We start from the raw sequence: 25785 nt of genomic DNA on the forward strand, positions 1-25785 counted from the left end.
CCATACTCCAACCTGGCCAAACATGCTCCAGCCTAGAAGATATGTGCCCTGTGCACTAGGGGGGCACTGTGCCCAAGGTCATATGCATTGTCACTGAGCCCACTGGCCTTGGCAGATCCAGTATAACAAGAGATGTCAGCAGGATAAGGAGAGATGCTAAAAGCAGAAGAATATGCATATGTTGACACAACCAATATGTTTTTGAGTAAAGGCAAACTCTAAACACAAAACCACAAGTGTACAGACGGATGTTTTTATTGATGCAATGATTAAATGCAGGCAAATCTGTGAGGTGTTAAGTAACAACATTTTTTTTTCTGGTGAAATAAAAAATAAGAGCTGTAAATGACAAATTATTGTCAGGAGTAAAACCCAAGTTCCCAGCTAAAGGTATTGAGCAGATTCCGTGAAAAGCAAACCAAAAGAAGAATAGAAACTGTCAGACACAATTAACAGAGCCTTCTACTGCCTGTGTCTAATGTTAAAAAATTATGAGACATGCACAGGGAGACAGCTGTTAGATGCTCAGAGATACTGTTACTGACCTCAGTAGGAAAGGTTAACGTGAACCACAAATCTGAATATCATCAGCGTGCTTATGATAATGAAAGCCATATGACACAATCAATGCTTCAAGGAGACTTAAATTTAATGAAAGATCTGAAGGGCTCAGGACAGAGCCCCAAGGCTGACTGACACTCACAGAGCTTACAACTGAAAAAAGCTTGATCAGCATGTGGCATGGAAAGGGTGGTTATAGAGTAAGACCCAAATCTCATCCCAACTCATGGAGTTTCTTGGATGACAACTGTAGAAGTGATGCCAAAGGCAGCTGCTCAGCTAGGCAAACCTGAAGAAAATACTAAGAATGTCACTCAAGATCCTCACTTCTCCACAACAACTAGCCTAAAAATATAAATCCACCTGGTTATATGCTAAACAAATGGTCAGTTTGAGACAACATATGCTAAAGGATGTGTTGAAGGGAAGACCACAAAAATAAGTGCAAGTTTTAATGGACTATAAGAGACGCTTTATTACAGTTGTAATGGGATCTTCATATCAGGCTTAGAACGTGAAAAACTGAAGTCTGGTGTGAATCCAGAATGACTCACTGAAATAATAAAAATGAGACTTCTAACATACTTTCCTTCTCTGACAGTTCAGACTCTTAAATTAGGTCCATCACATCATGGATAAATAATCTTTCACCATTCTAACAATTAATTCCTTAGCTGTTGGTCCCCTAACCTGACAAAAGCATATGTTATGTTCCTGGCAGACAATAAATGCATTGACATACTAGTTTTGGTTTGAACTCTGATGCAGACTCCCAATAAGAAGGCTTAAAGGACATTTAATTGTATGTCAAGTTTTACATAATTTAAGTCATGCACTGTTGCAATGCGTTCCTGAATATTCAAAAGGTCAATAAACTTTTTCTTTTACTGAGGCATATTTCTATGACTGCAGTGTGTCCAGCTCTGTCACCAAGATTTTTTAAAGGCTCTGAGGTCATTTGAAAGCCAGGCTGAGCTACACAATTTATAAAGAGTGTAGAGGGAACAGTCATTCACAGACAAGGAAATTACTAATTGGACTGGACCACAGTTCAGCAGTATGTCTCAGAGATATTACTTTTTGTCAATGACTTTTAAAGGTGCAGAAGTGCTGAAAGAAATTTGCTTCAGAAACACAATACCAGTCTCTCTGAGAGGATACAGACGTCTCTGGAAATCTCAGAATCCCACACTTGAAAAATTCAGCACAAAATTGGATATACGATTCAGTAATTAACACCCATTCTGGTCTGGAAAACATGACAGACAATTGCTAATTCTGTGTTTGATTTGCTGTATATAGTTTTCGCAGTTAAACTTCACAGGTAAGTTTTTTGTAGCACATTGATGTGACTGTGCATCTGTTTCTTTTGTTCTGTTGTTAATTAAGTTTTTACCCCAAAAACAGCTCAGAAAACACTTATAACATTTTTTTCTTAGATGTGTAAGGAGTCTTCCAGGAAAAGTCTCAAAATAATTTAAAAAAAAAAAAAGTTCACAAAGTTTCACAAACCTGAAAATCCTAGAGCTTTTTCAAGAATATTTCAGTGGTGGCTGGATTGCTAACACTTACTGTCTCACCATTACACTACTTGTACACCATTATAGCACGTAGCAAGAAACAACCAGCTACTAGTCCTGGCAAATTTCTAGCCTAGTTCCACTTGCAAAAGCCAAGTGTCCTTATTGGTAGAGCAAGTCATCTCTAGTTGCAGTTTCTTCTCTTTAAGCTCCTGAGCCTGGAAAATTTGGCTTCTGGGATTTCAGGCATTGTGGCAGCACCTCTCACATTGTCATGTGCTGAATGCCTGTCTTATTGAATGGTTCCCCATGTGCATGGGCATACATGTGTGTATGTGTGTGTGTGTAATTTCATTTATTTAATAGTTTATTTATGTATGCAGAAGTATTTTCAGTATAACTACATTATTAATCAATTCTTTATATATTATATATATAGACAGAAGAGCAAGGACAAAACTATGAGCAATGCTTCAACAGGTTAGCTTGAGTTCATTTCTCTGTAAGCATGCATAAAATATGTGATGGTGTGCTATAAATACTTGGAATTTTTTATGGAGAGGGATTTGTCAGATAACCTACATGGAGCCTGAGCAAGCTATGAAGAACGTGTGCAGCTAGCAAAGGCAGCTCCTCATTGGAGACTGAGCCCCATGGTGGCATGTGGAGGAGCAGTTAGCAGCAGCAGTGGAAGACTCCCTCCTCTGTGGATGGAGGCCCCCATCTGCAAGACCATCTGAGGAAGAAAAAGAAGTCAAGACTTCAAATGATCATGGAAAAGGGAGTCCTATGAGATTTGGAGAAAAAATACAGCAGGAAAAAATACAGCAGAAAGATGAAGAAAGAATGTTTGTGACGTTCTGAGGAGGAAGAGAGATATGAGTGGTAACTAAGAAAAAGAATTCATCTGCCTTTCATCTGGTACTGAAAAAAAGGTCCATGATATACACTTCCTTAGACATGTTGTCAGATGAAAAGTAATTCAAAATTAGAAGGGACAATGATGACAGATTTACAACATAATTATACAAAATCCCAACCAAAGCTGTGAAGAGCCGTGGGGTAACAATGAAGGGTAGCCATTGCTGAGAGCAGCTAGATTTAGATTTGATACACTGTAGAGAGAAATGCCTCTTGGTCCTGAGCACAAGGTGGATTTCTTTTACTTTCTTGTGCCCTGTGGTTTGTCTCACTAGCAGAATGCAACAACTCCTACAATAATAAAAGATAAATGATAGTCAGCTAAAATTATCAAGAAGGATAGTCACACACCAACTGCAAGACCCCAGGCAGGGCCAACAGAGGCCTTGCCATTCTTGGTATTGCCTTGCTATATAACTCACCACAAAACGGGGAGATCTCGGCTCCTTGGGTGACCACAGCTTTTGCTGGGAACACTGATTCCTTTTTGTGCACATGCAGTGGCTAGCTGCTTAGTTAACAGGCTAGCTAAATGATTTTTTCCCTTCAGAAAAACAGATTTTTGGCACCATGCGTGTGAATGTGTCTATCTATCTATCTATCTATCTATCTATCTATCTATCTATCTATCTATCATCTATCTATGTTTATCTAACTGTATCTATTATCTGTATTTTCACTTCTCCTTAAGCATAGTGGGACCAGTAATCAGTAAAGGCCAGTTACAGCTGACATTCAAAGACTGAATATTTTTGAATTAAACCTGAGACTAGCCTGTTGCAAAGAACTCTCATCTTACTTTGCAGAAGAAATAAACTAAATGCGACAGGAACTCACAGGGGCAGAACTTTCAGTTGGTCTGGTAGGTATTAACCACCTCACTACCCCAGTATAATGAAACTCAATCAAACACAACGAAACCCTAGAAGCCCCTAGGATTATGTGAGCTGTCTCTTACAAAGCAGATTTGTACTATCCCTAGCTGGTGAAAGCCAGCGGCAAAACTCCTGTCTGCTGCTAATGGAAATTATCAACACCTTCTTCAAAGAAGCCAGCTTGTCAAGCTCCCAGAAAACTGCCATCGTTTCAAAAAGTATAGGGAAGTTAGAAAAGCCACATCACCCATTTTCTTATATCCAACCTGGGAAAGGCAGAGAATGAAAAGCATGTGACAATCTGCCACCATGCCTCATAATTGGGCTGAATTTATCCTCAAGGTGCTATATAATATAATTTAGTATTGACATCTTAAATCTCCTATTGTTTGGCTCTCTGCAGCGCCAGAACTGCAAAGTGTAAGTTCAAGAGTCCCACCTGGAGTAATTTGCATTACCATGGTTTTAATTATTCCTTCTTAACTAAAGTCCATGACTCCTGGCAGGCAATAGTCTTTCTAGCCCAATGTTCTTTTTTTTTTTTAATGTTTTAAAAAAATAAAGATAATATTTAGGATTGTGATGGGACGTTATGTCATGTCAAGCCCACAGGAGGCTGATAATTCTCTGGTGTAGCCAAAAATATTGTAAAATTGCTTTTCCCTCTAGGGGGAATCAGCATCTGGAGGAAAAGCCGCTGACTCAGACTATAATGCTACCTGGAAGAATGAACTACCTGAAATACCACACTCCAGTTACAAAATGGATGGAAGTGGATGCATTTGACAATTGCCTGGACAACTTATGCTAGCAGTGAAAAAATGCCTTATTTTAATCACCAGTGATGAAACTAATGTCATCGAGTTTAAGACGACCTAAAATAAAGTTGTGCATTTAGCTAATCATCTACACTAGTTCTCCATTCTGCGGTCTTACAGACATTTATGAAAGGTGATTCATCCCACCCTGGGTATTCACTAGAGGGTGGAATAATCACTCTTTAGAAGTGTCTGTCCTTCTCCCTTGGCTATAGCAGAAAGCTAAAAGTTTAGGCTAAATGATTAGCTTTTAATTGGTAGGCAGGATTAATCCCAGTTCATTTTAAAACTTCCCTGGCTACAACATGCTTAATGCCTTCCTGTGAATTCTGTAACACACTTTGCTATTGCCAAGAGGTGCAAATAAGGCATGTTTCGTGTTTTGGAACACAGAGGCATACTGGAGCCACCCTTTAGCTTAACTTTCTCCTGGGTTCCAGTTTGTGGCCATGGCTGGTTTGAAACTTGGATTTTACTCTTCAGTGGTAACAATGAGCTAGGTCTTACAGAGACACAAAGATGTCCTAAGCAAAGGCCCTAAACCAAATGAGATGTTTTTTTAATCTGGGGTTCTGTTATTTAGAGTTTTATGTTGTGAAATGTAGTGATTTTCCTGCTTTTTTCAGGGCATAAGACGGAACCACAGACATTTATGGCCTTGCGGGATAACGATTAAAAATAATACTAGATTGAGATAGGATTTTTAAAATTATGAACAAGTTAGATGCCTGATCAAGAATGTCACATGAGATAGAGTGCAAATCACTCTACCTTCTGCCTCTGGCCTTTTCTTCCTTTCACTCTTCCACTTCGTTTTCAGCTCATGCAGAATTTTCAGTGTATTTCAATAACATTTTTTTGCCCCCCAGATTTGGCTTTCTGTGAGAATCCACTTTGATAATACTAATCAAATTATTTTCTCAATAGTGGTACATTAAATTGCAACTGTGTAGTACTAGTTTAGATGACAGTTCTTCCTAATTTTTTGTTTAAATCTGGTGCTTCCTACCGTCATTGTGCAGCACTGAGGAAAGTGAATCACTGACCCTTCCTAGAGAATACAGCTTCAGGTTTCTGTTACTGTTTTATAACAGTAGTAATGTAAGAATTTATTGCTGACCTGATATGTAGGAACAAAATCTTGCTACTAAATAAAGCTATTAAACCCTCTGGATTTTTCCCACATAAGAGACCAAACTTACAACATTAGCTAAATTTCCCTGGCACTACTAGTCAGTATTTAATTGAGAACAGCCCTGAGGAGTAAGTCTTGGGGGTGTTGGTTGATCAGAAGCTAAAAGTGACCCAGCAGCGTGCACTTGCAGCCCAGAAAGCCAACCGTATGCTGGGCTGCATCAGAAGAAGCATAACCAGCAGGTCAAGGGAGGTGATTTTCCCCCTCTACTCCACTCTTGTGAGACCACACCTGGAGTCCTGCATTCAGCTCTGGGGCTCCCAACACAAGAGGGACATGGGCCTGTTGGAACAAGTCCAGAGGAGGGCCACAAAGATGATCAGAGGGCTGGAGCACCTCTCCTGTGCAGACAGGCTGAGAGAGTTTGGCTTGTTCAGCCTGGGGAAGAGAAGGCTGTGGGGAGACCTCACAGCAGCTTCCAGTACCTGAAGATGGCCTACAGGAAACCTGGAGAGGGACTTTTTACAGGTACGTGTAGTAATAGGACAAGGGCTAATCGCTTTAAACTGAAAGAGGGTAGATTTAAATTATATATACAGAAGAAGTTCTTCACTACGAGGGTGGTGAGGCGCTGGCACAGGTTGCCCAGAGAAGCTGTGGCTGCCCCATCCCTGGCAGTGTTCAAGGCCAGGCTGGATGGGGCTTTGGGCAACCTGGTCTAGTGGAAGGTGTCCCCGCCCATGGCAGGGGGTTGGAACTAGATGATCTTCTAACCCAAACCATTCTATGATTCCATGATTTAATGCCATTGTACAGAACCATATGGTTCATCCATAGATTTTATAATCCTGGGATTATATTATTTCTGTCTGGAAAGTGTTTTTATTGCACTTCAGTACATCCTAGATATTACCATCAAAGATTAAACATCACTCTATCAACAGCACTTGTTAAGGAAAATCACCTGGTGTATATACAGCAAAGGCTATTAGATTTCCCTTTCACAGAAGATGTTTTAACAATGGACTAGCTTTTTATAGCTGAGATTAAAGTTGAGAATATGAGAAGCAGAGAGAGGCACTCTTCTGTTTATTGAATTATCTGATGGTTTAAACAGGAGGGGGAAAAGATAATTTTCTCCAAAATGCTTCTTTTTGTTTTCTCTCCAAGCAAGCATAAGTATAATGCCAAGTTCTAAAACCATTATTCTTCTAAGAAGTTTTCCACCTCCACTGTTTCAGGTACGCCTATTTCTCAAAAGGGGATTTTTGATTTGTTGAAATCTTGAATTGTGTTTTTTTCACGTAAAGCTAACACTAGGTTAATTAGAAGTGGAATTATGGTAAGATTTACTTTTTAAAATCATTATTCATGGCTAGAACAATTTTAATATAAAAACTCTCCATCTACTGAAATCTTTAAACCAACCCTGAGTGCATGCTTAGGAGACATGCTTACACTGGAAGGTACTGGTGTGAATCAACAAATTAAAGTGTGTTTTAATGCCAAGGGTAATATAAGACCAGGGCCAGCTCTGTGAGGCTCTGCCATGAGCCTGGCTTTGTGCTGCTCCTGCAGAAGTGCTGCTGGGGGGGGTCCATGAGCACTCTCCTAAGCTAAAGCTAAAGAAGGCTGTGAAACTGTGTGGATGTGGTAAGCAGAGAGGCAGATGGTGCAACTGAGCAAGCTAAAGCTTCAGCCATGCAATGAGGGATGGCACTTCCCTGCCTGACAGGTGGCTGCAGGGCCAGCACAGCTTCGCCGGTGAGCGTATGAGTACTTACTAGCCGATAAATACATGCTGCGTACTCAAAAACTGCATATAGTCCTTCCTTAAGCCTTTGCACAGGCTAGGTATCCATCCGCATGAAATTTTCATTTATTTAGGCAAAATAGCACAGGTAGGTAATACATAGTGTGAATATATACACATTTATTTACGGAATCTATGCCCTGATTTACTAGTAGACTGGAATAAAAGTGTTCCTCAGATGGCTTAAGACCCTTACCAAGGCTCTGCAAGCACCTTCTCCTCACAGACACAACTCATCCTACTACCGAGCACTTCACAAGGTATGAAGTGCTAACCTGGCAGCCTCTGGCCTGTGGACACTGAAAAGAAAGGAGCCTTCTGCAATTTAAGCAGCTTCACAGTGAAAATGATGAGATTCTTAGCAAGTGGAGCACATTAAAGATTGCTTGACATGTTATAGCTATTGACTGATCAGGAATCACAGCATACACGTGCCTCTTCAGTTTCTGATATTAAATTAAAATTAAAATTGATCCTGAAAAAAAAAATAATTTGAACTTTCTAACTGTATTTTTTCTTAAATTTTTTTTTTTTTTTCCTGTTAAGACACAGGAAAAGACATCTCCATAGCAGATGGGAAGTTGGATTCCATTCACTGATATAACTCTGGAAAAAATGTGAGGCTACAAATTTGTGGGTTTTTTAAAAGAAGCATATTTGGAAAAAAAGTTGTTATGTCTTGTTGCCAGGACACTTAAAAATGTTTTTGTTTCAAATCCATTTTGTGAAGACTTAGCTTGTATTTCACTTATGTCGATGGATGAGATGTTAATGGAAGCATGGGTGCACAAACAGTTAGAGAAGACCCACGCTCTGGGAGTGTCATCTGTAAGCCTGCCTCAGCTGGAAAAGTACATGGCTCAGCTAACATGGGAATTACGTTGCAACAAAGCAATTCACTTCTTCCACTTTGCCTCCTAACATTGTACGTTAACTTGGGAAAGTCCAACATTAGCAAAAATCTGCGGCTTCCAGACCACAACTGACTTGTATATGGTCAGCTTAACAGCTGGGTATTCGCCAAAGTGGACGTACCTGAGAGAGAACATAATTACGGGTGTAATTGGCCCTTGCCGCACAGATGGTCTCCCTGCTAATGCTGAAGGCAACGTGCAGCCGTCATTAGTCTCGATCCCCACACGTGCACGGCACGTGGGGGGCAAGCCCCAAGCTGTGAGAGCCGTCAGAGTGCATGGAGGTGAGCAGGAGCCCCGGGCCGGGGCTGACACCCTGGCAGTAGTGCTGCAGAAGATGTCCCCCCGCAGGGCTCTCCAGGCTGTAAGCAGCCAGGCCAGCCAGCCAGCCAGGTCTGGCAGCTGCATCCTGAGCGCGGAAGTGGCTTCTGTTCGGGGTGCACAAAGAGCATTTTGCTTTTCTCACGCGGAGCGCCCTGTCCCCTAGCGAACACAAATCAGTCTCCCCCTCTGCAGCTCGTGTGGAGGAGAGCAGCGTGAGGCCGTACCAAACCTCTGTGCACCTCCAGCCATCGCGCTAATAAAGATCTGGCCTTTAATAAATCACACAACGTAGATGGAGGAATTTGTGCCTTCTGGTTTATACTTCTTTAAGTGTGAGAAGGGGCCTGTTAGATTCTTCCGTGAAAGTAAAAATAACTACATCTCGCTCTTTTTCCTTGTGCATATTCTCATTGTAAGATTCTCCATTTGCAACACAGTGCTGTCAAAGACTCCCAAAGGTATGAGATGTCTTTTCATGTTTTCTTTTCTTCCTAGATTAGGCTAGTGATTTGTTGTATCCACTAAGGACTTTTCTAAACTCAGATGGGTATGTGAATCCCCTTTCTTTCCTTTCTGCATTTTTTCAAAACTTGAGAGAGCACCAGTAATTCAAATGCAACCAGCAGTGCTGGGAATGCTTCTGACTCACTGTAATTACTCTCACAAAGGCAGTTAAGTAGAGCTACTGATAAGTCTGCTATGAGGAGGATATAGCAAAGGAAAAAGATTCTTCTCCTCCTTCCCATTGTACGTAAAAATAACTGTATTCTAAAAGGACAGGAAATAAATAAAATGAAATTTCTGGGTTTTTTTTTTGTTGTGTTTTGTTTTTTTGTTTTTTTTTTTTTTTTCTTTTAGCCTGACTCTCAAGATGTATACCCAAGAGAACCTACCAAAACCAGGCGGTCAAACTTCAGCAGTAACATAAAACTGAATGAGCAGAGATTCCATTACAAATTAAAATGACAAAATTAAGGTCAATTAATATAGTTTAACCAAGGAATGACTCAGTTGTTAACTATGGGCTGGTTTATGTGTCTGGAGTACATTGCTTGCTGCTCTGGTGAAGTCATGTCTCCTACAGATCCTGTGGCACATCTGCTAGCCCCCATCTCCCTTGTCCTGGAGTTCCTCAAATGGCATTAGACGCCTATGCTTAGGCACTAGTCACTTCCATGTTGGCATTTAGATGTCTTCATTTTGAGCTATGTATCTCATAGAATATCTGTTTCCTCTTTCATCTGCTCTTAAATGGTTTGTTTCTTTGTTTTATATTGTATATAAAGCTGGAGAAAACACCTGGTTTTTGAAAAAGAATCATATTTTTTTTTAGGATAACAGTTGTCATTGTCAGCTCTCTGTGTGCCGGTTCATGTAAAATAAATTGGTAAGTACCAAGAAAATAGCTTTAAAATGAGTAGCAGTTAACATGCATTTGTCAAGAACAAATATATCTGACAAATCTTATTTCCTTCTACAGTAGGGTAAGCAGATCTGGGAAGAGATGAGAGGCAGTACTTGTCACAGAGTTAGTACTTAGTGAAGCTTCTAGCACTGCCCCCTTGACAATCTTAGAAACAAACAAGGGAAATGTTATCAGACTGAAACTATCAGAAACAGGTCTAAGAGTCATTAGAAAAACCCTGCTCAGAGAGTAGCTATCATTAAGTTCATTGTCATAACAGTGGCACTTCCTCAGAGGAAGAGAGGGTCTGTCTCAGGCTGAAGGCTTTTTGGTTAGGTCTCAGACACCCAAAAGAGATGGAACAGAGGATATATTTATTACATTTGCAGCTGAAACAAAGCCAGACTGTAAATTCATTGCAGCACAGGACTGAAAACAAACATGATCCTGGCAAGGTGGGATTAAAAACACACATGGTCCTGACAAGGTGAAGACAGACTGGAAGTAGCTCTCCTGAAGAGTCTACAGGGATTGCAGTGACTGTGATGGTATGGTATTCAACACTGCCATGGTGTCATGAGAAAGGCAAGCACTATATCGGGGTTTGAAGACTTGAAAGATGATTGTTTTTATTCTTTTGCTCTGAACAGCTGCTGAAGTTTTGCACCAAATTTTGTATGCATTTTCAGCCCTGCTTTTGTAGTAGCAGCAATGTAGATCCATTGAAAATAATCCACAATTATAGGAATTTTGGAAGCAGTAAGGAAGCAATACAAATCATGTCAAAACTCCAAAAACATAATTTGTGGGGAAAACCAGAATCACCTAAGACTTTTAAACTAAAAAAAAATATTAAAAAAAACCCTGTAGGGGATGTGGTATCAGTCTTCAAGCCCAGAGACTGAAATGTTGCTTAACTGCTGTATTTGGATGTTTATGGCTCTTGGTGTCAGAATTAGCTTCAGTTAAGCTCATTCAGTAGGCCCATGTGTGCAGTTAAACCTCTTTATCTGTGCTGATATGACACAACATCGTAATGAGGTTCCACACCTACTCTGAGAAGGGCAAGGATGTGCTCTTCACACTGGGATTCAGCATTCCCAGCACTTGGACATGGCCTAGCCTGCCTGAGAGAGTTGATGGAACACCATCACAGGACTGCAATAGTTGCAGGCGCACTGAATTCACTGAGAGTGTCCCTTGACTAAAACGATTATAAAACATGCTAATTCCAGGAATGATTAACTACGTAGCATGTCATGCCTTTGCCAGGAGGAAGTGTTGAGTTTATAAAATCTTGTATTGTAGTTGGCTCATATACTTTATATAATTTTCATTTTCAGTAATAAAAGGTGACTTAATAGGTGTGATTCTTCTAGCATGAGCTTGCAAAGCAGTTCTGAACAAGTTCGGATAGGGTATTTCTAAGGCAAGGCTGCAGGAATGTGATGAAAAGCCATCTTTCAGCTAAAAGTGAAATTAAACTTTTTTTTAACATTACTGTCTGGAATTTGTGAGTCAGAAATAATCCCAAAACTATGTTGATTATGAGGGAGAGAAAAAAATAATCTGAACTTCATTTTACTCATCTTGACCACAGTTTATTAATCCCAGTAAAGACCCTCTTTGTTCTTTCCCTTACTTGTGCACCTCTCCAAGTTTAGCTTTGCTGTTATTATCCTTGACTTCAATAGTTCTATACGACAATATGATTTTGCTCCAAAACTGTGTCACCTCCTGTGAAATCATGTAAGGAGAAAGCTTGTGTGAGCAGGGAAGAGTGGCCTGGTTTCAGGAAGTCACCTTGATTCCATGTGAGGGTGTGAGGCTGGGAGTCCTTCCCTTCCCCTTGCCACGAAGGCTTCTATCCTTGGTCATAAAAAACTCAGGCAAATCTACTTGTGTTGACCTCAAGTTTTTCCTCACTAGAGCTTTCACCGTTCTCCTCATGGCTATCACTGGGATAAATTTCTGGGAAGCTGCCTCCAGCTGCATATAGCATGTGATTTCCCTTCAGTGGGAATTCCCTATTGAGACAGTGATTCATAAACAAATTACTAGTCTGTTGACCATTATCCTAAATTGAGATCAGATAAGTCTTAACTGCCACTCTTACTTTTGCTGATTTTGACCAAATTAAAATAGTTACTGAAAGTGACAGGTTTACTTCAGCAGAAATTAAGAGGTAGAGTTAACATTCTTTATTAGAAAAGCAAGACACATTCATACAATCCAAAACTTACTAATAAGTTGATTCTTGTCATATCTGCAGTTTCCTTAGCCTGATAGAAGAAAATCACCAACAGATGGCTAAAGCACCATGTTTTATAACTCAAATAATCTAGATTACACATTCATTTATGTATATCCCACAATACATCTGCAATATCTTATTCCAATAACTAAGCATCAATTCATTTATACTTACATAAATTCCATATTTTAACACCATTCAGAAAACAATAACTTTCCAGAGATTTTGTCAAAATCCTTTAGGATTACAGTGACTGTAGTTACATTTCATTAACATCGTTGATAGTACGACCTCACCAACCTTGGCAAAACTTCTTCGTCACCCAGCATCAAACGTCCTCATCACCCTTCAGACACATTCCGTTCCAGCAATTCAGCACAAAACCATCCATCGTCGCTTTTAACCATTTAATCAGTGCCTGATTCTGTATAAAAGACAAATCAGCCTTACGTTTGCCAGATCAACCCACTAAGCTCCCAAACCTACAGGCCTCACAGGGACACAGTACCTGCTTAGTTACATCATTTACCAAAAACTTTGGTAGGGTCAGCTGCAGCTGGAAAAATGTTCCTGCCATGATATTGTGAGGGCCCATGGCTTATAAATTCTTTGTCGTTGGCTGACTGATTTAGGCAGCAGAAATGAAGGAGTGAAAACTAACAAAAGTAATGAAGCAAGTTCCCATAACCAGTGAAAATAAATTACAGTTTAAAAGCTGTCTCCAGTTTAATAGCCATTGATATTACAAATCACAAAGATAAGAAGAAAGACTGTTGTTTTACAAAAGTTTTTCATGTTGTGTTGTTTCCTGCTGTTGGATGTTTCAAATCTATTTTTTTTAATTATGAGTAGAAAAGGAACTGTTCCTAGTTCCTTCTTTCTTGACTTGTATTTCAGTTCCTTTATTTGCTGCTGCTGCTTCCAACTCTCGAGACCCCTAAGCAAGACAGGCTAGTGCAGTTTCACAAGTTATTCCATACTCCCTGCGAATAGAAATCCTGAGATTGGTCCCTCCAAAGCACAGAAGACTGTGTCAGTCCTGTCCATATTCTAATTTTTACTGTGACTTGAACCCTATTAAATCCCTCTTTGCCAAGCCATTTCCAAAATATTTGCCTAGTTTGGGTGATTTTCTGCCAGTTTTCCTTAGTTATTCTTCCTGGACCTCTAATCCTTTTCCCATCAGAAAGTGCTTCCTGCAGAAACTCTCACCTTTTATTTGAGCAATTCTTTTTCTGTCAGCTGAAGAGCACCGATAATCTTTACTATAACATTTCTCCAGCCTGAGTAATTTCCTTCCCTTTTATGAAACACAAGCAGTTAACAATACTTTGCATGTGAAGGGTATTTTCATCTGTGCAGTCTATTAACCTGAAGGATGAATCACACCTCACCACAGAATCATTAGATAAATACTCATGCTGTTTAGAAACAGATAAAAAGAAACCTCTGAAAGTAACCTATACAGTGTAAAGAGGTGGGTCTAAGATAAAGCCCTGGAAAAAGGGATATTTACATCTGTCCACAGAGTATTTTTTTCTCACCATTATGATTTTCTGGATGGTAGCCATCCAAAACAATCTGCCACGAATATCAAAAAGACTCTCAGTTATGCTTCAGAGAACCAACCCTATTTCCTTTGCAGAACATGCAAATAAATTACATAGTAAAAGCAGTACTTTTGACCTTAGCATTTGACTTGAGTGTTAAAGAGCCAGCACTTCTTAGCTCTCTCTTATACATTCCTTTTTACTTAAAATTATTGGCTACTTTACCACTAGAAGAGAACTATGCTGAGGACCTCTTGATGCCATGAAAATATCTGCTTGGCACAGGCACTGTGAGTTTAATACTTGTATTCAGTCTATCATACTGATACATGCTTACTATCGTGAGGAATGAATGATGCCGCCATGTCAAGAGGTTTCAAACAATTCTAGCTTTGATACAATCTTACAGTTACATGTTGAATTGCAGAAATGCCAGAGCAGATCTGATTGTGACATCTATTAAAACAAATTTTAGGAATAATGCTAGAACAACACCAACTATTAATACACAGCATTCTGCAGCATTGGATAAGCAACCCAGTTTGGAGTCTAAAATACTTGTGCACACCATCAGTGCAACAGACTGCATACAAGCATGTATAAGCTCCAAGGTGGTTTGTTCTGTGGTCAAACAGATGCATTTTTATTTGTTGATTTTGCTTGGATGACCATATTACTGAAGCATTATTATAAATTACTTGCTTTATAAAAACAAGGGCTAAGGGGCTAGAACAGTCTTTGGTTACAGGAGATATCTACATTTAGTATGACTTTGACTTACAATATTTTGCCTTGTTCATATTTAAGAAGCACAATGTAGACTTCACTGAGGCCAAAGAAAAATTGCCTGCTTGCTGCAGCACAGCAAGGTTTTTGAGTCAGAAACAGTCTATAAATTTATGTATTATATCCAAAGAAATGGATTTACTCTATAATCACCACTATAAAAATGTTGACATCCCATATGCTACATACATAGTGTGGTAGTCTCTTGATCTGCCTTTAGGTATCTAAAAGGCAGATATTGAGTACATGTCAGCTGTTTGCGACTCCTCATACGGCTAATGATGAAAGATCGATCATGGAATGGGATCCTTCCTGCTACAAATTAGGTTGCTAGAGTATCTGCGATAAATATTTGGAGATGCTATTTGCTTCCCATTTGTTATAGAAGATGCATAGAAAATATGTTTAGCCTAGTCAACTAATATTTGTGCATTTAGATTGAAATACGATTAATCTCACCCACAAAGCTTTGTCTCAGAAACAGCAGGCTCCTTTTTAACTCTTTCCACTCTCTGAAGTAACCGTCTTTATTTCTACAGACCTAACTGTCCATTAAACAGGTTGACATTTATTCTTGTATCAGTATTGACTTTTACTTACAACTGTTATGCTCCTTTCCTGGTGCTACACCTAATCATATATTTACAGACACAACAACATTATCTCCATTCAGCCATCAATAGCCAGACTAACTAAACCACATATACATCTCTCCTTCTAACCTAGGCTCTCCTTTGGCTTTCCCTTATAATGATCCTTTTTCTGATCCTGTGTTAATGAATATTACCTTTCTTAATGGTAGACCAGAATATGCAGTCTTCCAGATGAGCTTCTACCAGATTCATTTCTTCATGGTAGCAATCCTTTCTGGTTTTGCCTTCCTAGGTGCATTCCCTAATTATTTTATTTCTGTCTTCAACTTCTAGTTTTATTTTTCATTATCAGAGTTCCAGTCATGATAAATCTTCCACTTTGTTTCTGCTAGTATTACAACATCTGTCAGAGACGTCAGATACGTCAGTTGTAACAAATAACAATTTTACACACACAAGTTTGGCTGCTTCTTTTTGCATTGTCTTCCTTTTGACAATGAAGACTAGTGATATGAGCCTTCATGCAGTGGAATATGATAACTTTTTCTTCCCATTTGTCAGACTTCTAAGAGAGTGGGGAGAAAAACACAACACTCTTCAAAATTAACTGAGAGGCTTGCCGGTCCATAAATGCTACCAAACCTGAGCCATAAGGAGGCAGCTTTCCATGCCTTCATGGAAACACGGAAAGAGGTATCCCAGCCTTCTTATGCAAACCTTCTCATGAGGATGAATGCCATTTAAAATTTTCTTTCTGATCCTTTTGGACATGCCTTTAGAGGATGTGTCATCTTCACACTGTGTCCTGCAGCAGATTCCCATGCATTTCCTGACTATAGCAGAAGCTGATGAAGCTGCTTGAAAAATGTCCAAGCCTTGCTAGTGGTGCTAGGTTAACCTCTCTCTCTGTGAAGTCAGATCCCCCAGCTAGAGGAGCCTGACTAGTAGCCTAATTCTATTGCCACACAAGATGTGCAGTCAAGGACCACTTGTGGCCTTGCTGTTGCTCCCATGAGAAAGGCCAGGGAAGTAGAGCTGAAGAAATTTGGGAGCTGGCTTGCCTTTACTTCTGCTTTCAGGGAAGCAGGAAAATGTGGGCCAGTGGAAGCACTTTTAAGGAAAGTGGTACCCACATGCACCAACCCAACCCTCAGCATGATCTGCAGAGCTTTTGAATTCCACAGACAGATAAAAGACTGTCAGGACCTAGGGCTACAGCAATTCTGTGTGCATGAGAACCGGCACCAGTGCAGGTGCTTTATACAAACTCATATTTTCCTGCCCCTGTACCAAATAGCTGCTTTGTAACTGGACAGAATGATGTCTATTCCCACACCTAGTTAAAATTTGTCACTTTCTGGTTAATGCTACATGTTTCTTCTGGCACAGTTAAAAATACATGAAAGCATTCATAACTTCATGGTAACTCAGCCTTGAAACTGGCTAATGACTTATTCAGGCTCCAACACTGGTGAGAGCTCTGCACTTATTCCTACTAAATTTATTCATCCTGAGAGATTTCCAAGTAACACCAATACGGAGCACTGACTTCGTAAGAACAGAAAGACAAAGCGTTCCTGTTTCATCATCTCCATGGAGAGAAGCAGGAAAGCAGCATCTGGATTCTAATAAGAAAGGATGGTTTGGTTATAGCTTTTGCTATCGATTGTGAATAAACATTTTTGTATGTCATCAAAGATTCATCCTATTTTCCTCAATCGGTCTTGCATTTGTAAGAATTTACAGCATAACTCGGGACACTTCCTGTTTGTCTAAATATATGCAATGTGGGAACGCTATGACCCAACTGTTAGAAAAGAAACAATATCAACAATTAATTTTACAGAAGAGAGGCCTTTCAATTGCTTCAGGCCCTACGTTAATTTGTACTGAATGTTATTCATGCACATGTCAAGGTTGAATTCAGTTGTGTTTCTTCACCTATATGAATAATTTTAGCTAGGATGGATGGAAATTATATATATGAGCAGTATTAAGCTGTTCCAAACTCAATCTGCACTTGTATTTATTCTCTAGGTCCTACACTGCTCCTCACCTCCACCTCTTCCGTAAGCCACTGACATTGTGTCAACAATGTTTGTTTTCAAGTATTTTGACAACCCCCTAACAGTCGTGTGTTGTTCCCCCCCCCCCCCCCCCCGATATTAACACAGGTTTAATGATCATGTGGATGTAAACTAATGGAAAAATTGAGAGAGGTCACAGACACTTAAAGAAATTAAAACGATATGTTACTGACTGTATTAAGAAACAAATCTCCGTCTGCTGATTTCTGATTCTAGGTTGGGTTTACCACTGGTTGTAATCACTAGTTGTGATTCACCAGAAAGGCCTTCCACTTCTTCCCACAGCCACAAATCTGGATGAACCTATTTCATCCTCAGTTTGGCCATCACTACTACTCACACAGACATGATAAGAGAAATTGTCCCTGACAGTGGGAGATGTTCTCACTGCGCTAGCACCACATTCACACTTGCCATAAGGAGGACTTTTTCCCATTCCATAAGGAATGAGACCCCATGCTTTCCAAAAGAGATAAATACTTCTAGGCTGGGAACCACTGCTAGAGAGGACATGCAATATTTAAAAATGAAAAAAAACCAAACCTGAAACAACAAAGCAAACTGACATTAATGATGTTAAATATATATATATACTGTTATTAATGGTATCCAGGGTTATCCTAAAATAATCTACTATTCCTCTGCTTGTGCTCCTTAAGCAGATCTCATAACATTGAATTAGAGAGCAATACTATTAAGCCCGGAATAATGAAACCAAATAATTCAGTAATTGTATCAGACTGACAAGCTTATCTGCATTCCTTCCTTAACTTCCAAGTAAAAAAATATTCTTGACTTTCAAGTTGCCATATTGCAGTAGTATTTTGACTTCTCATTTCTTTTCTGTGAGCTGAGAAAAGGTAATTTTCAAGGAAATAAAAATAAATCCAACTTTTAAAAACACACGCTTCTTGATACTCTAATACTTAAAATCTGAAAATGAGACTGAAAGCAGAAAGAAAGGTGAAGAAATGGAAGGATAACAGAAATATTTTCAAGTGGAATAGTTTGTTGTCCATATAAAATGAAAATAAGGGAGAAATAAAAAAATGCTAATGAAAACTTTCCCATCCTCTTCTGAGGCAGTTGGCTGTCATTTTTTAAATGCTTCAGTGATCTAAACAGCATTTTTTTCTCTGCTCAGTGACTAGCGTATGCAAAATACAGACTCCATTTGCTGTCTTTCAAAGGCTTCAATATAAGCTATTCTGTGAATTCATGGATTTTCAGTAATACTCCTAATTACTATGTATTAAATAGGTATTAAAAAGAAATAAGGTGATATTCCTTAACAAGAAACATCTCTGTACATTCAAATAATTATACAAATTAGCGCAAACAGTTAGAGGAAGTAGACTTTTACACTTCTATAGTTACTGTCCATTTTTAAATGGAAGTCCAAGAACAATAGCCTTATGTTGCAGCATTGTATCATAACTTATGTATCTGACATTCTCATGCTTTTTGGAAAAGTAACACAGCACCTGCTAAGAGAGTTGTTCCCACCCTGCTTGGAGGAAATAGCCGAGCATTGCCTGAACAATTCACCCAAGAAGAATGTTATTAAACCATACATTTTAGAAGAACCATACATTTTAAGATGCACCTGGGCTGGCCTTGGGAAATAGTTCATAAGAAACCCCAGTTTTGCTAGCAGCTGATGTGCTTTCTACAAAGACATGATTTAGTAGGAATGCTGAGATGTTTGCACAGGGGCTCCTGCTTCACTTGGACTTGACCCTTTAGAAAATGAAGTTTCATGGGCTTCTACCTATCTCTGCGCATATCAGGACTATCTCCTTTGAAGTTAACAGATGTAAAAATCTGGGTGAATAAAGAATTAAGGCCTGCGGCTGTCATCCCTGCCCTGCTGCTTTTATTCAGGTTAGGATTTCAAACATATAATTGCAATATTTTATTTCCTGTCATTTGGGAATGTGGAAAGGGGCTGAGCTCTAACAAAAGGAAGAATAGGTGCAGACTTGCTTTGCAGAGTTGCAGCATGGTGCCCAGGCAGGTAGCATTGGCGGGTTTCCAACTGTCCTGTCACTCAGAATGACTCCCTCATCACTGCTCTAAAACTTCTTCTTTTGCTATCTCTGTCCCTCTCTTGGGTAGCAGTAATAATGGTTACATAATAGTAATAACTGTTGATCACACTGTAGTAAAAGACTTTGTGCCTTCCGAATACATGGTGATGCTTCTAAACCAGGACTGCCTCAGTGCTGACGATATTAAAGCCTATGTCTTTCCTCTATCATCTTTGTGAAGTATATGAGCCTCTCACCTTCAACTGAAAACACCATTTGTGCTAGAGTTCCTTACTCAAAGCAAGATGAATCCCACCTGGGACAGTTATATAGCTGGTCAATGGCTTAAACATCAGTCCACATCTTGGAGGTGAGCTGACAAAGGTCGTGGTTGCAGCTGATGTGTTCAATGATTTGCCAGAGGCATGTGATATGGTAGAGCCTGCTATAATAAGTAATGTGATGGAAGATTATATTATCACTAGCATGGTCTCCAGTTGAATAAGAAAACCGATTAAAAAAACAAAACCAAAACCAAAATATTCCTCTCCAAGAATGGAGTTAATGCAAAAGCTTACTTCAGAAGAAAACACTTGCACCTCTACTGCTCAACTCCCACAAATCAGTCTATGCTGGCACAGATTTATGTACACAGATGCCTTAAGCTTCACAGTCCAAATCAAGAGTATCATCTACACTGAAGCACTTTTAACATCATTGCTCTTTAGTCTCTCTCCCCCTCCTTTTTTTTAACACCTAAATCAAGGCTAAATCGCAGTTTAAAATGTAAAGAGAGCTTTTTACACTTCAGAAAGCACAATAAAAATAAAGAGCTCAGCATAACCCAGAACACCCACCATCAGCACTTGGAAGTAACCAGGGCTTTCCTCCATGTTGAGAAAACAAAACTTAAGGCTGAAGTTCAGAACACTGTGATAATTTCTAAATGGACAACCAACCCATTAACACAGTAAAATACTGAACTTATATATTAATACACACTTCTGCTACTAGAAAGATCAGCATGTGAAAAGACATTAGAGATGGTGTTACAAGAAAATTGCCAGGACACCACTACATAAACAACATGTGCATGTTTTTTGCTTATCACTGTTTATCAAGCTGCACCACAAATGACCTGCAGGCCAGGCATGCCTTAGCCAGTTACTGAGGTGGCCAGAGTGTACTTTCTATGTGGGTCCAACATTCCTAAAGTAGAATTGAAGATCATGTTTTCAGCTGAGAGAAATAGCTTCAGTTTTGCTGATACACATAAGACCCATTAGCAATTCTCACTTTGTTTTGGTGTATGGGCTTATCTGGAATTTGTGCTGCTGTAACCAAAAGCAGAATGTGGGAACTACTAGAAATCTGCTTTATCAGACTAGCTTTATTAAAATAATTAAGAAAGAAATACTTACTTGTGTCAAATAGTTTAATGAAATTTCCCACAGCCAATAGCTCTTCATAGTGCTATAAAATCTGGCTATCTCAAAATGAAATAGCTAAAGCTCTGACACTTTAATCTGTACCATCTATAGTGTCCTGTTGTGTTTTCTAACATGGAAAAAATAGTCTTTGCAATTAAGATGCATGATTAAAGTGTGTGATGTACACTGCTGTTTAGTGACAGCAGTTTAGTAATGAAGAACGTCCATGTGCTTTCACCTGTACTTGCAGATTTCCAGCTTTTCAAAGTGTATCCATACCTGAGGGATATTTATGCTTGCTACCCTTGGCACCCACTCAGTGGGGGTCTCTTTGCTGAGCATTGAGAAATGGGATACCCAAACCAGATAGTCAATAAACTCATAGCAAAAAATGCAGCAACTCTGCTGCTCTCTGAAAACAAACCATGGGAAACTACAGTGGGCTGGAGACACTCTACTAAATGATTTATGACATACAGCCCATTCATGAACGATTTTTTCTCCATTAAATGTGCATTAACACATGGGAGCCTAACACATGGAAAACCTTATCTAGCCTCAGAGAAAAAAGTTTCCTACCTTTCCATTACTTCACCTTTGACTACTCTGAGCCCATACTACTGTCTTCTAAAGAGATTGTGCTATAGTCTGCTTTAATCCTGCTGAATCCCAGATTGGGTTTTAAATACACCTTTAAAACAATCACCATACCAACACAGGGTTTATCTACTACATTCATTGCTTGCAACTCAGCAGACTATTCCTCAAAAATCTGCTTCTGTTAAACATGGCATTACACAGTGCTACCTCATTCCTATCCACGAAACTTTTAAAAATGAGGGAAAACTCCTCATCTCAGACTGCACACTACATTACAGTACCATGTTTTATTTTTTACACAAGGATAATTGTTACCCCAGATTTTGATTGATTACTATGGACCATGCAAAATGCCACAGACCACAGAAGCTATATTTTCAAACGGATGTTTTTATTTATTAATCAGGCATTGAATCAAGTAAAATAAACAGGTTTTGCTTGTTAAAAAATGTCCAGAATACCGTTCATGGCAAACTTGTTTCCTTGTAGTCATACAGAATGTGAAACTGTTCAAGAAACAAGCAAAAAAACCAAACCTGACTAATTACTGTCAGTTTGTATGTGTATATATGTATGTATCATATCCACAAATTACACACTATATTTGTGCGTATACTGGTGTGTGTGCACCCAGACATATGTGTACACATATACACAAACATATATGCACAAAGAGCACTGACTGGCTTAATAGTCCACTGGAGAAATGTAGCTTAGCCCCAAATGAGTATTCTGTGGTAAAATAAAAAGGATACAAGGCCTATAGATAACAGACCACTCTTTTTCCTCTTGCTAAAACCATGATCTGTCTTTAGACTCACGGTCTATCTTTACAATGAAAATATGTGAGATCATTTTGGATCTTTCCAAATTCATGGTATTACCTCCATCCTGCTCAGTCTCTGCCAACATTGTATGGCCAAATGTTGATTAGTGTTTTCAGTTTGTCCACTACTGAAATCAGTTTCTAGATTTAATATTTCTGGCAAAAAAAGAACACATACAGCCTTGCTACATGTACTTTGGTAATACACCCTTTCCTTTTAGGCAGAAATTTGGCAATAATCCTAGATAAAAACTCCCTTCTGCCTGCATCTTTTTATCACTGCTTTGTATCAGTTGTCGCCTGTCAACTCATTATAATTATTTCACGCCACCACAGCTACCTCCCAAAATTCCCAGGCCAGATCATCTGGGCTATGTACATCAGATTGTATCGGTAACATTGTGCTCAATTATAAAAAATAATGTTTGGGGATTTATTCATTTTTCATTTTGTGGATATACCTTTCTTGCTTACTAAAGATGCTATGATAAACGCTGCAGTTTGCTATACGTATACATAATTCCCTTATGAGTATGTCAACTCAGGAAAGATCAGTGGCTCCAACCTGTGAACACTGGGATGCTGCCCCAGCTGAAAGCCACGGTACCAGCAAATTTATGCCAGACTTTTCTCCATTTAATTCAGCAATTATCAGGACATGTAAAGGGAAAATAAAGGAGCACAGCTAGGCATTTATTTTCTATTAAAGAAAGGAAAAAAAAACAACAAATAGGCATTATGTATTCTTTGTCTTGCTCTTAAGTTTTCCATATCATTATAAGGCAAACTGTAGTACAGCTTTGTACCTGGAGAATTAGTATTTAAAAAATTTGAAGCTGGGCTTGGGACCATTTTATCTTGGACTCATTAGTGAACAAAGTGCATTAAGGCATCCTTTTTAAAAGACACCTAAAGCATGGTTATAAATTACTGAGCAAATCTTTTCTTAAAGCTGATATTCAATTTATCCTTTTTCTATACTGGCAGAATTTTAACCACTTGCATAGAAACAACAAAATACTGTAGGAAAACCATTCTTTTGAAGTTGTCATATGCCTCAAGCATCTCCCAAAAATTATCAAAAAATGATAATTTATACATAAGCATTGTAGTAATTACAAAGGGCTCCTATTCTGTAGAAGAGAAAAAAAAGCATCTGATTCATCTTTGAGATAAAGTAGGTACAACTTCTATTGCCTCCATTGAAGTTCTCCGCCAACACCGAGATGAATATAGGGCCTGCCCATGCAGATTCCTATTGCTGCTGAAAACTTGTTTTTTACTCCTCATTCACAAAGAGACCCATGCTTTCTCAAACAACTCAGGACAATGGTAACTGTGAGCAAACTCCAGCTGCAGTGTTTCTCCATACAGCACATGCAGAACAGATTTCCTTGCTTTGTTATAGAGACTACATAATGTGCGACAATGAAACATTTGTGTTTAATTTAAAATCAATGGAAAAGTGGTGCATGTCTCACTTCCGAGTTGTTGGCTGGGCTTGCTATGTTGAACCTTGTAAAATCAGCAATAAGCATTCACATGTCTACCATCAGAACTGTGACATCTTCTATTACAATCAATCCTTAAATGATGCTGTGCTTTATCAAATTAGTCTACAGTCAGACCTTGGATTGGCTGCTCTCCTCCAGTGTTGCTAATTCTCAGAGATGGTATCAGTCTTTCACATCCTCAGCAATTCCACAATGTTTCCTAAAAACGAAAACGAACCACTGGTAGATGGGAATGTTGCCATCAATGAAATAAATCACGATATGATTTATCCACTCACATTTCTAGGAGATATTCCACATGTTTTATATGAACAGAGAGAGCACTGCCCTGTGAACAGAAGTAAATTATTCTTTCGCTGTGCTGTCTAGCTCCATTTCCTCACTGGTTTTCTTTTTTTGTTGTTGTTGTTCTTCTTTTTGGTCTGCACACTCCCATGTGCAAATCAGAAACTTAGATCTTGCACTCAATAAGACTGGTAATGAGAGAGATAATATTGACATGAGTAAAACCTGCAGCATACTGACTTGTCCACTGCACAGTTTTAATCCTTCCAATTTCTTGCTTTTATCCACTGTAAAATAAAAGGATGTAAAGGGCCGATGAAACTTCAATCAACAGGACCATCAATGTGCAAAACAAATGAGCCATTTTCCAGGTGTCCAAGCCAGGCTTTCCCTTGCCTCTCTTCTCTTTTTTTTTTTTTTTTTTTATAAATAATTTATAAATCTTCCTGTAAGAGACTAAATACAAAACAAACCAAACAAAACCAACTTCAAAAGAAAGTTCTAAGATTAAATCCACTCCTTATCCTTCCATACAAAGTACACAGTAAAGAGATATTCTTCCTTTTTCAGTTCTGGCCTGATTTGGCAGTGGCGGCAGGAGGCCACCATGGTCTGTCAGCTCCAGGCAAGCTCCTGCAGCTGTCTGGCCACCCTGGGAAGATACATCATCCTATCATTTGGCTTTTAGCAGTCATGCAAGCTGCTCAGAGGAGTCTAGGTGGTCAGGGATAGGCAAGCCAGTTATAATGGTCAAACATTTGTTCCACACAGTAAATGTGGGGCATACTGGTTGCCCAAACGTAATGTCAAAAGTGTAAAGGTGTAGGGAGTTCAAAGCATCATAAAAAGCAAGGGAACCATTGTCATAGTCCAGCAAAATCCCAACCCGCCGGAGGTGAGGTGCAGGTTCGATGGGGATTTCTTTGCTGTTGTGCCGTACCACCCATGTGTTATTGCAGCGGCAAAGCACCCAGGAGGCAGAATTCTTCCCGATCCACTCATGCTTTGGTGCTGACTTGTAGGAAATACCAATGGCATACCTGAAAAACAGAAAACAACTCAAGGAAACATATGCCTCCTGCCATGTTTGTCTCTTGGTGAAGTAAAATGTTAGCCCAGAGGACTCACTGAAATGTCCCAGCCTCTTACTTCTGCTGGTTAAGTTCTTATTAAGTAACGTTTCACCATAGTATCTGCACAGGCTCTATTAAAGTTTCGCCCCATCTGTCTTTCAGGTCTGAGTGGTCAGGGAAACTTTATTGTCCCTTGTATTATTTACAGTTTAGCTACTATGGCAATTTTTTTGAGCACTTGCCTCTGGTATTTAAAGGGAAGATTATTGAGTACTCAGCAACTCAGGGTTTAAATCACTGGGCCTCAAATTTCCACTTCCAAACAGATGAATACAGAGGAATTCATTGATTTTAAAATACACTGCTATCTGTCAGTTAATCTGATCTCTCCTTGCTCCTTTAATATATAGCCCAGAAGAAGGAATGTGGAGTAAACATCAAAGGACACATTAAAAAAAACATTTTTACCAT

The 25785-nt window shown here is 39.2% G+C and overlaps 1 protein-coding gene across 3 annotated transcripts in view; it reads right to left on the reverse strand.

Moving 5' to 3' along the window:
• Nucleotides 1-21986: 21986 nt before the first annotated feature.
• Nucleotides 21987-25785, reverse strand: part of MID1 (midline 1) — a 249557-nt gene continuing 245758 nt past the window's right edge. For all 3 annotated transcript variants that reach the window (XM_061459901.1, XM_061459903.1, XM_061459902.1), the window contains exon 10: nucleotides 21987-25281. In XM_061459901.1, coding sequence (XP_061315885.1) covers nucleotides 24933-25281 — 349 coding nt within the window. In that variant the 3' untranslated portion in view covers nucleotides 21987-24932. The remainder of the gene's footprint in view (nucleotides 25282-25785) is intronic.

The sequence above is a fragment of the Pezoporus flaviventris genome, unplaced genomic scaffold, assembly GCF_033815535.1.
Source record: "Pezoporus flaviventris isolate CSIRO_AGI_PZ_B2104156 unplaced genomic scaffold, CSIRO_AGI_Pfla_v1 ptg000030l, whole genome shotgun sequence".
NCBI classification, from domain to species: domain Eukaryota; kingdom Metazoa; phylum Chordata; class Aves; order Psittaciformes; family Psittacidae; genus Pezoporus; species Pezoporus flaviventris.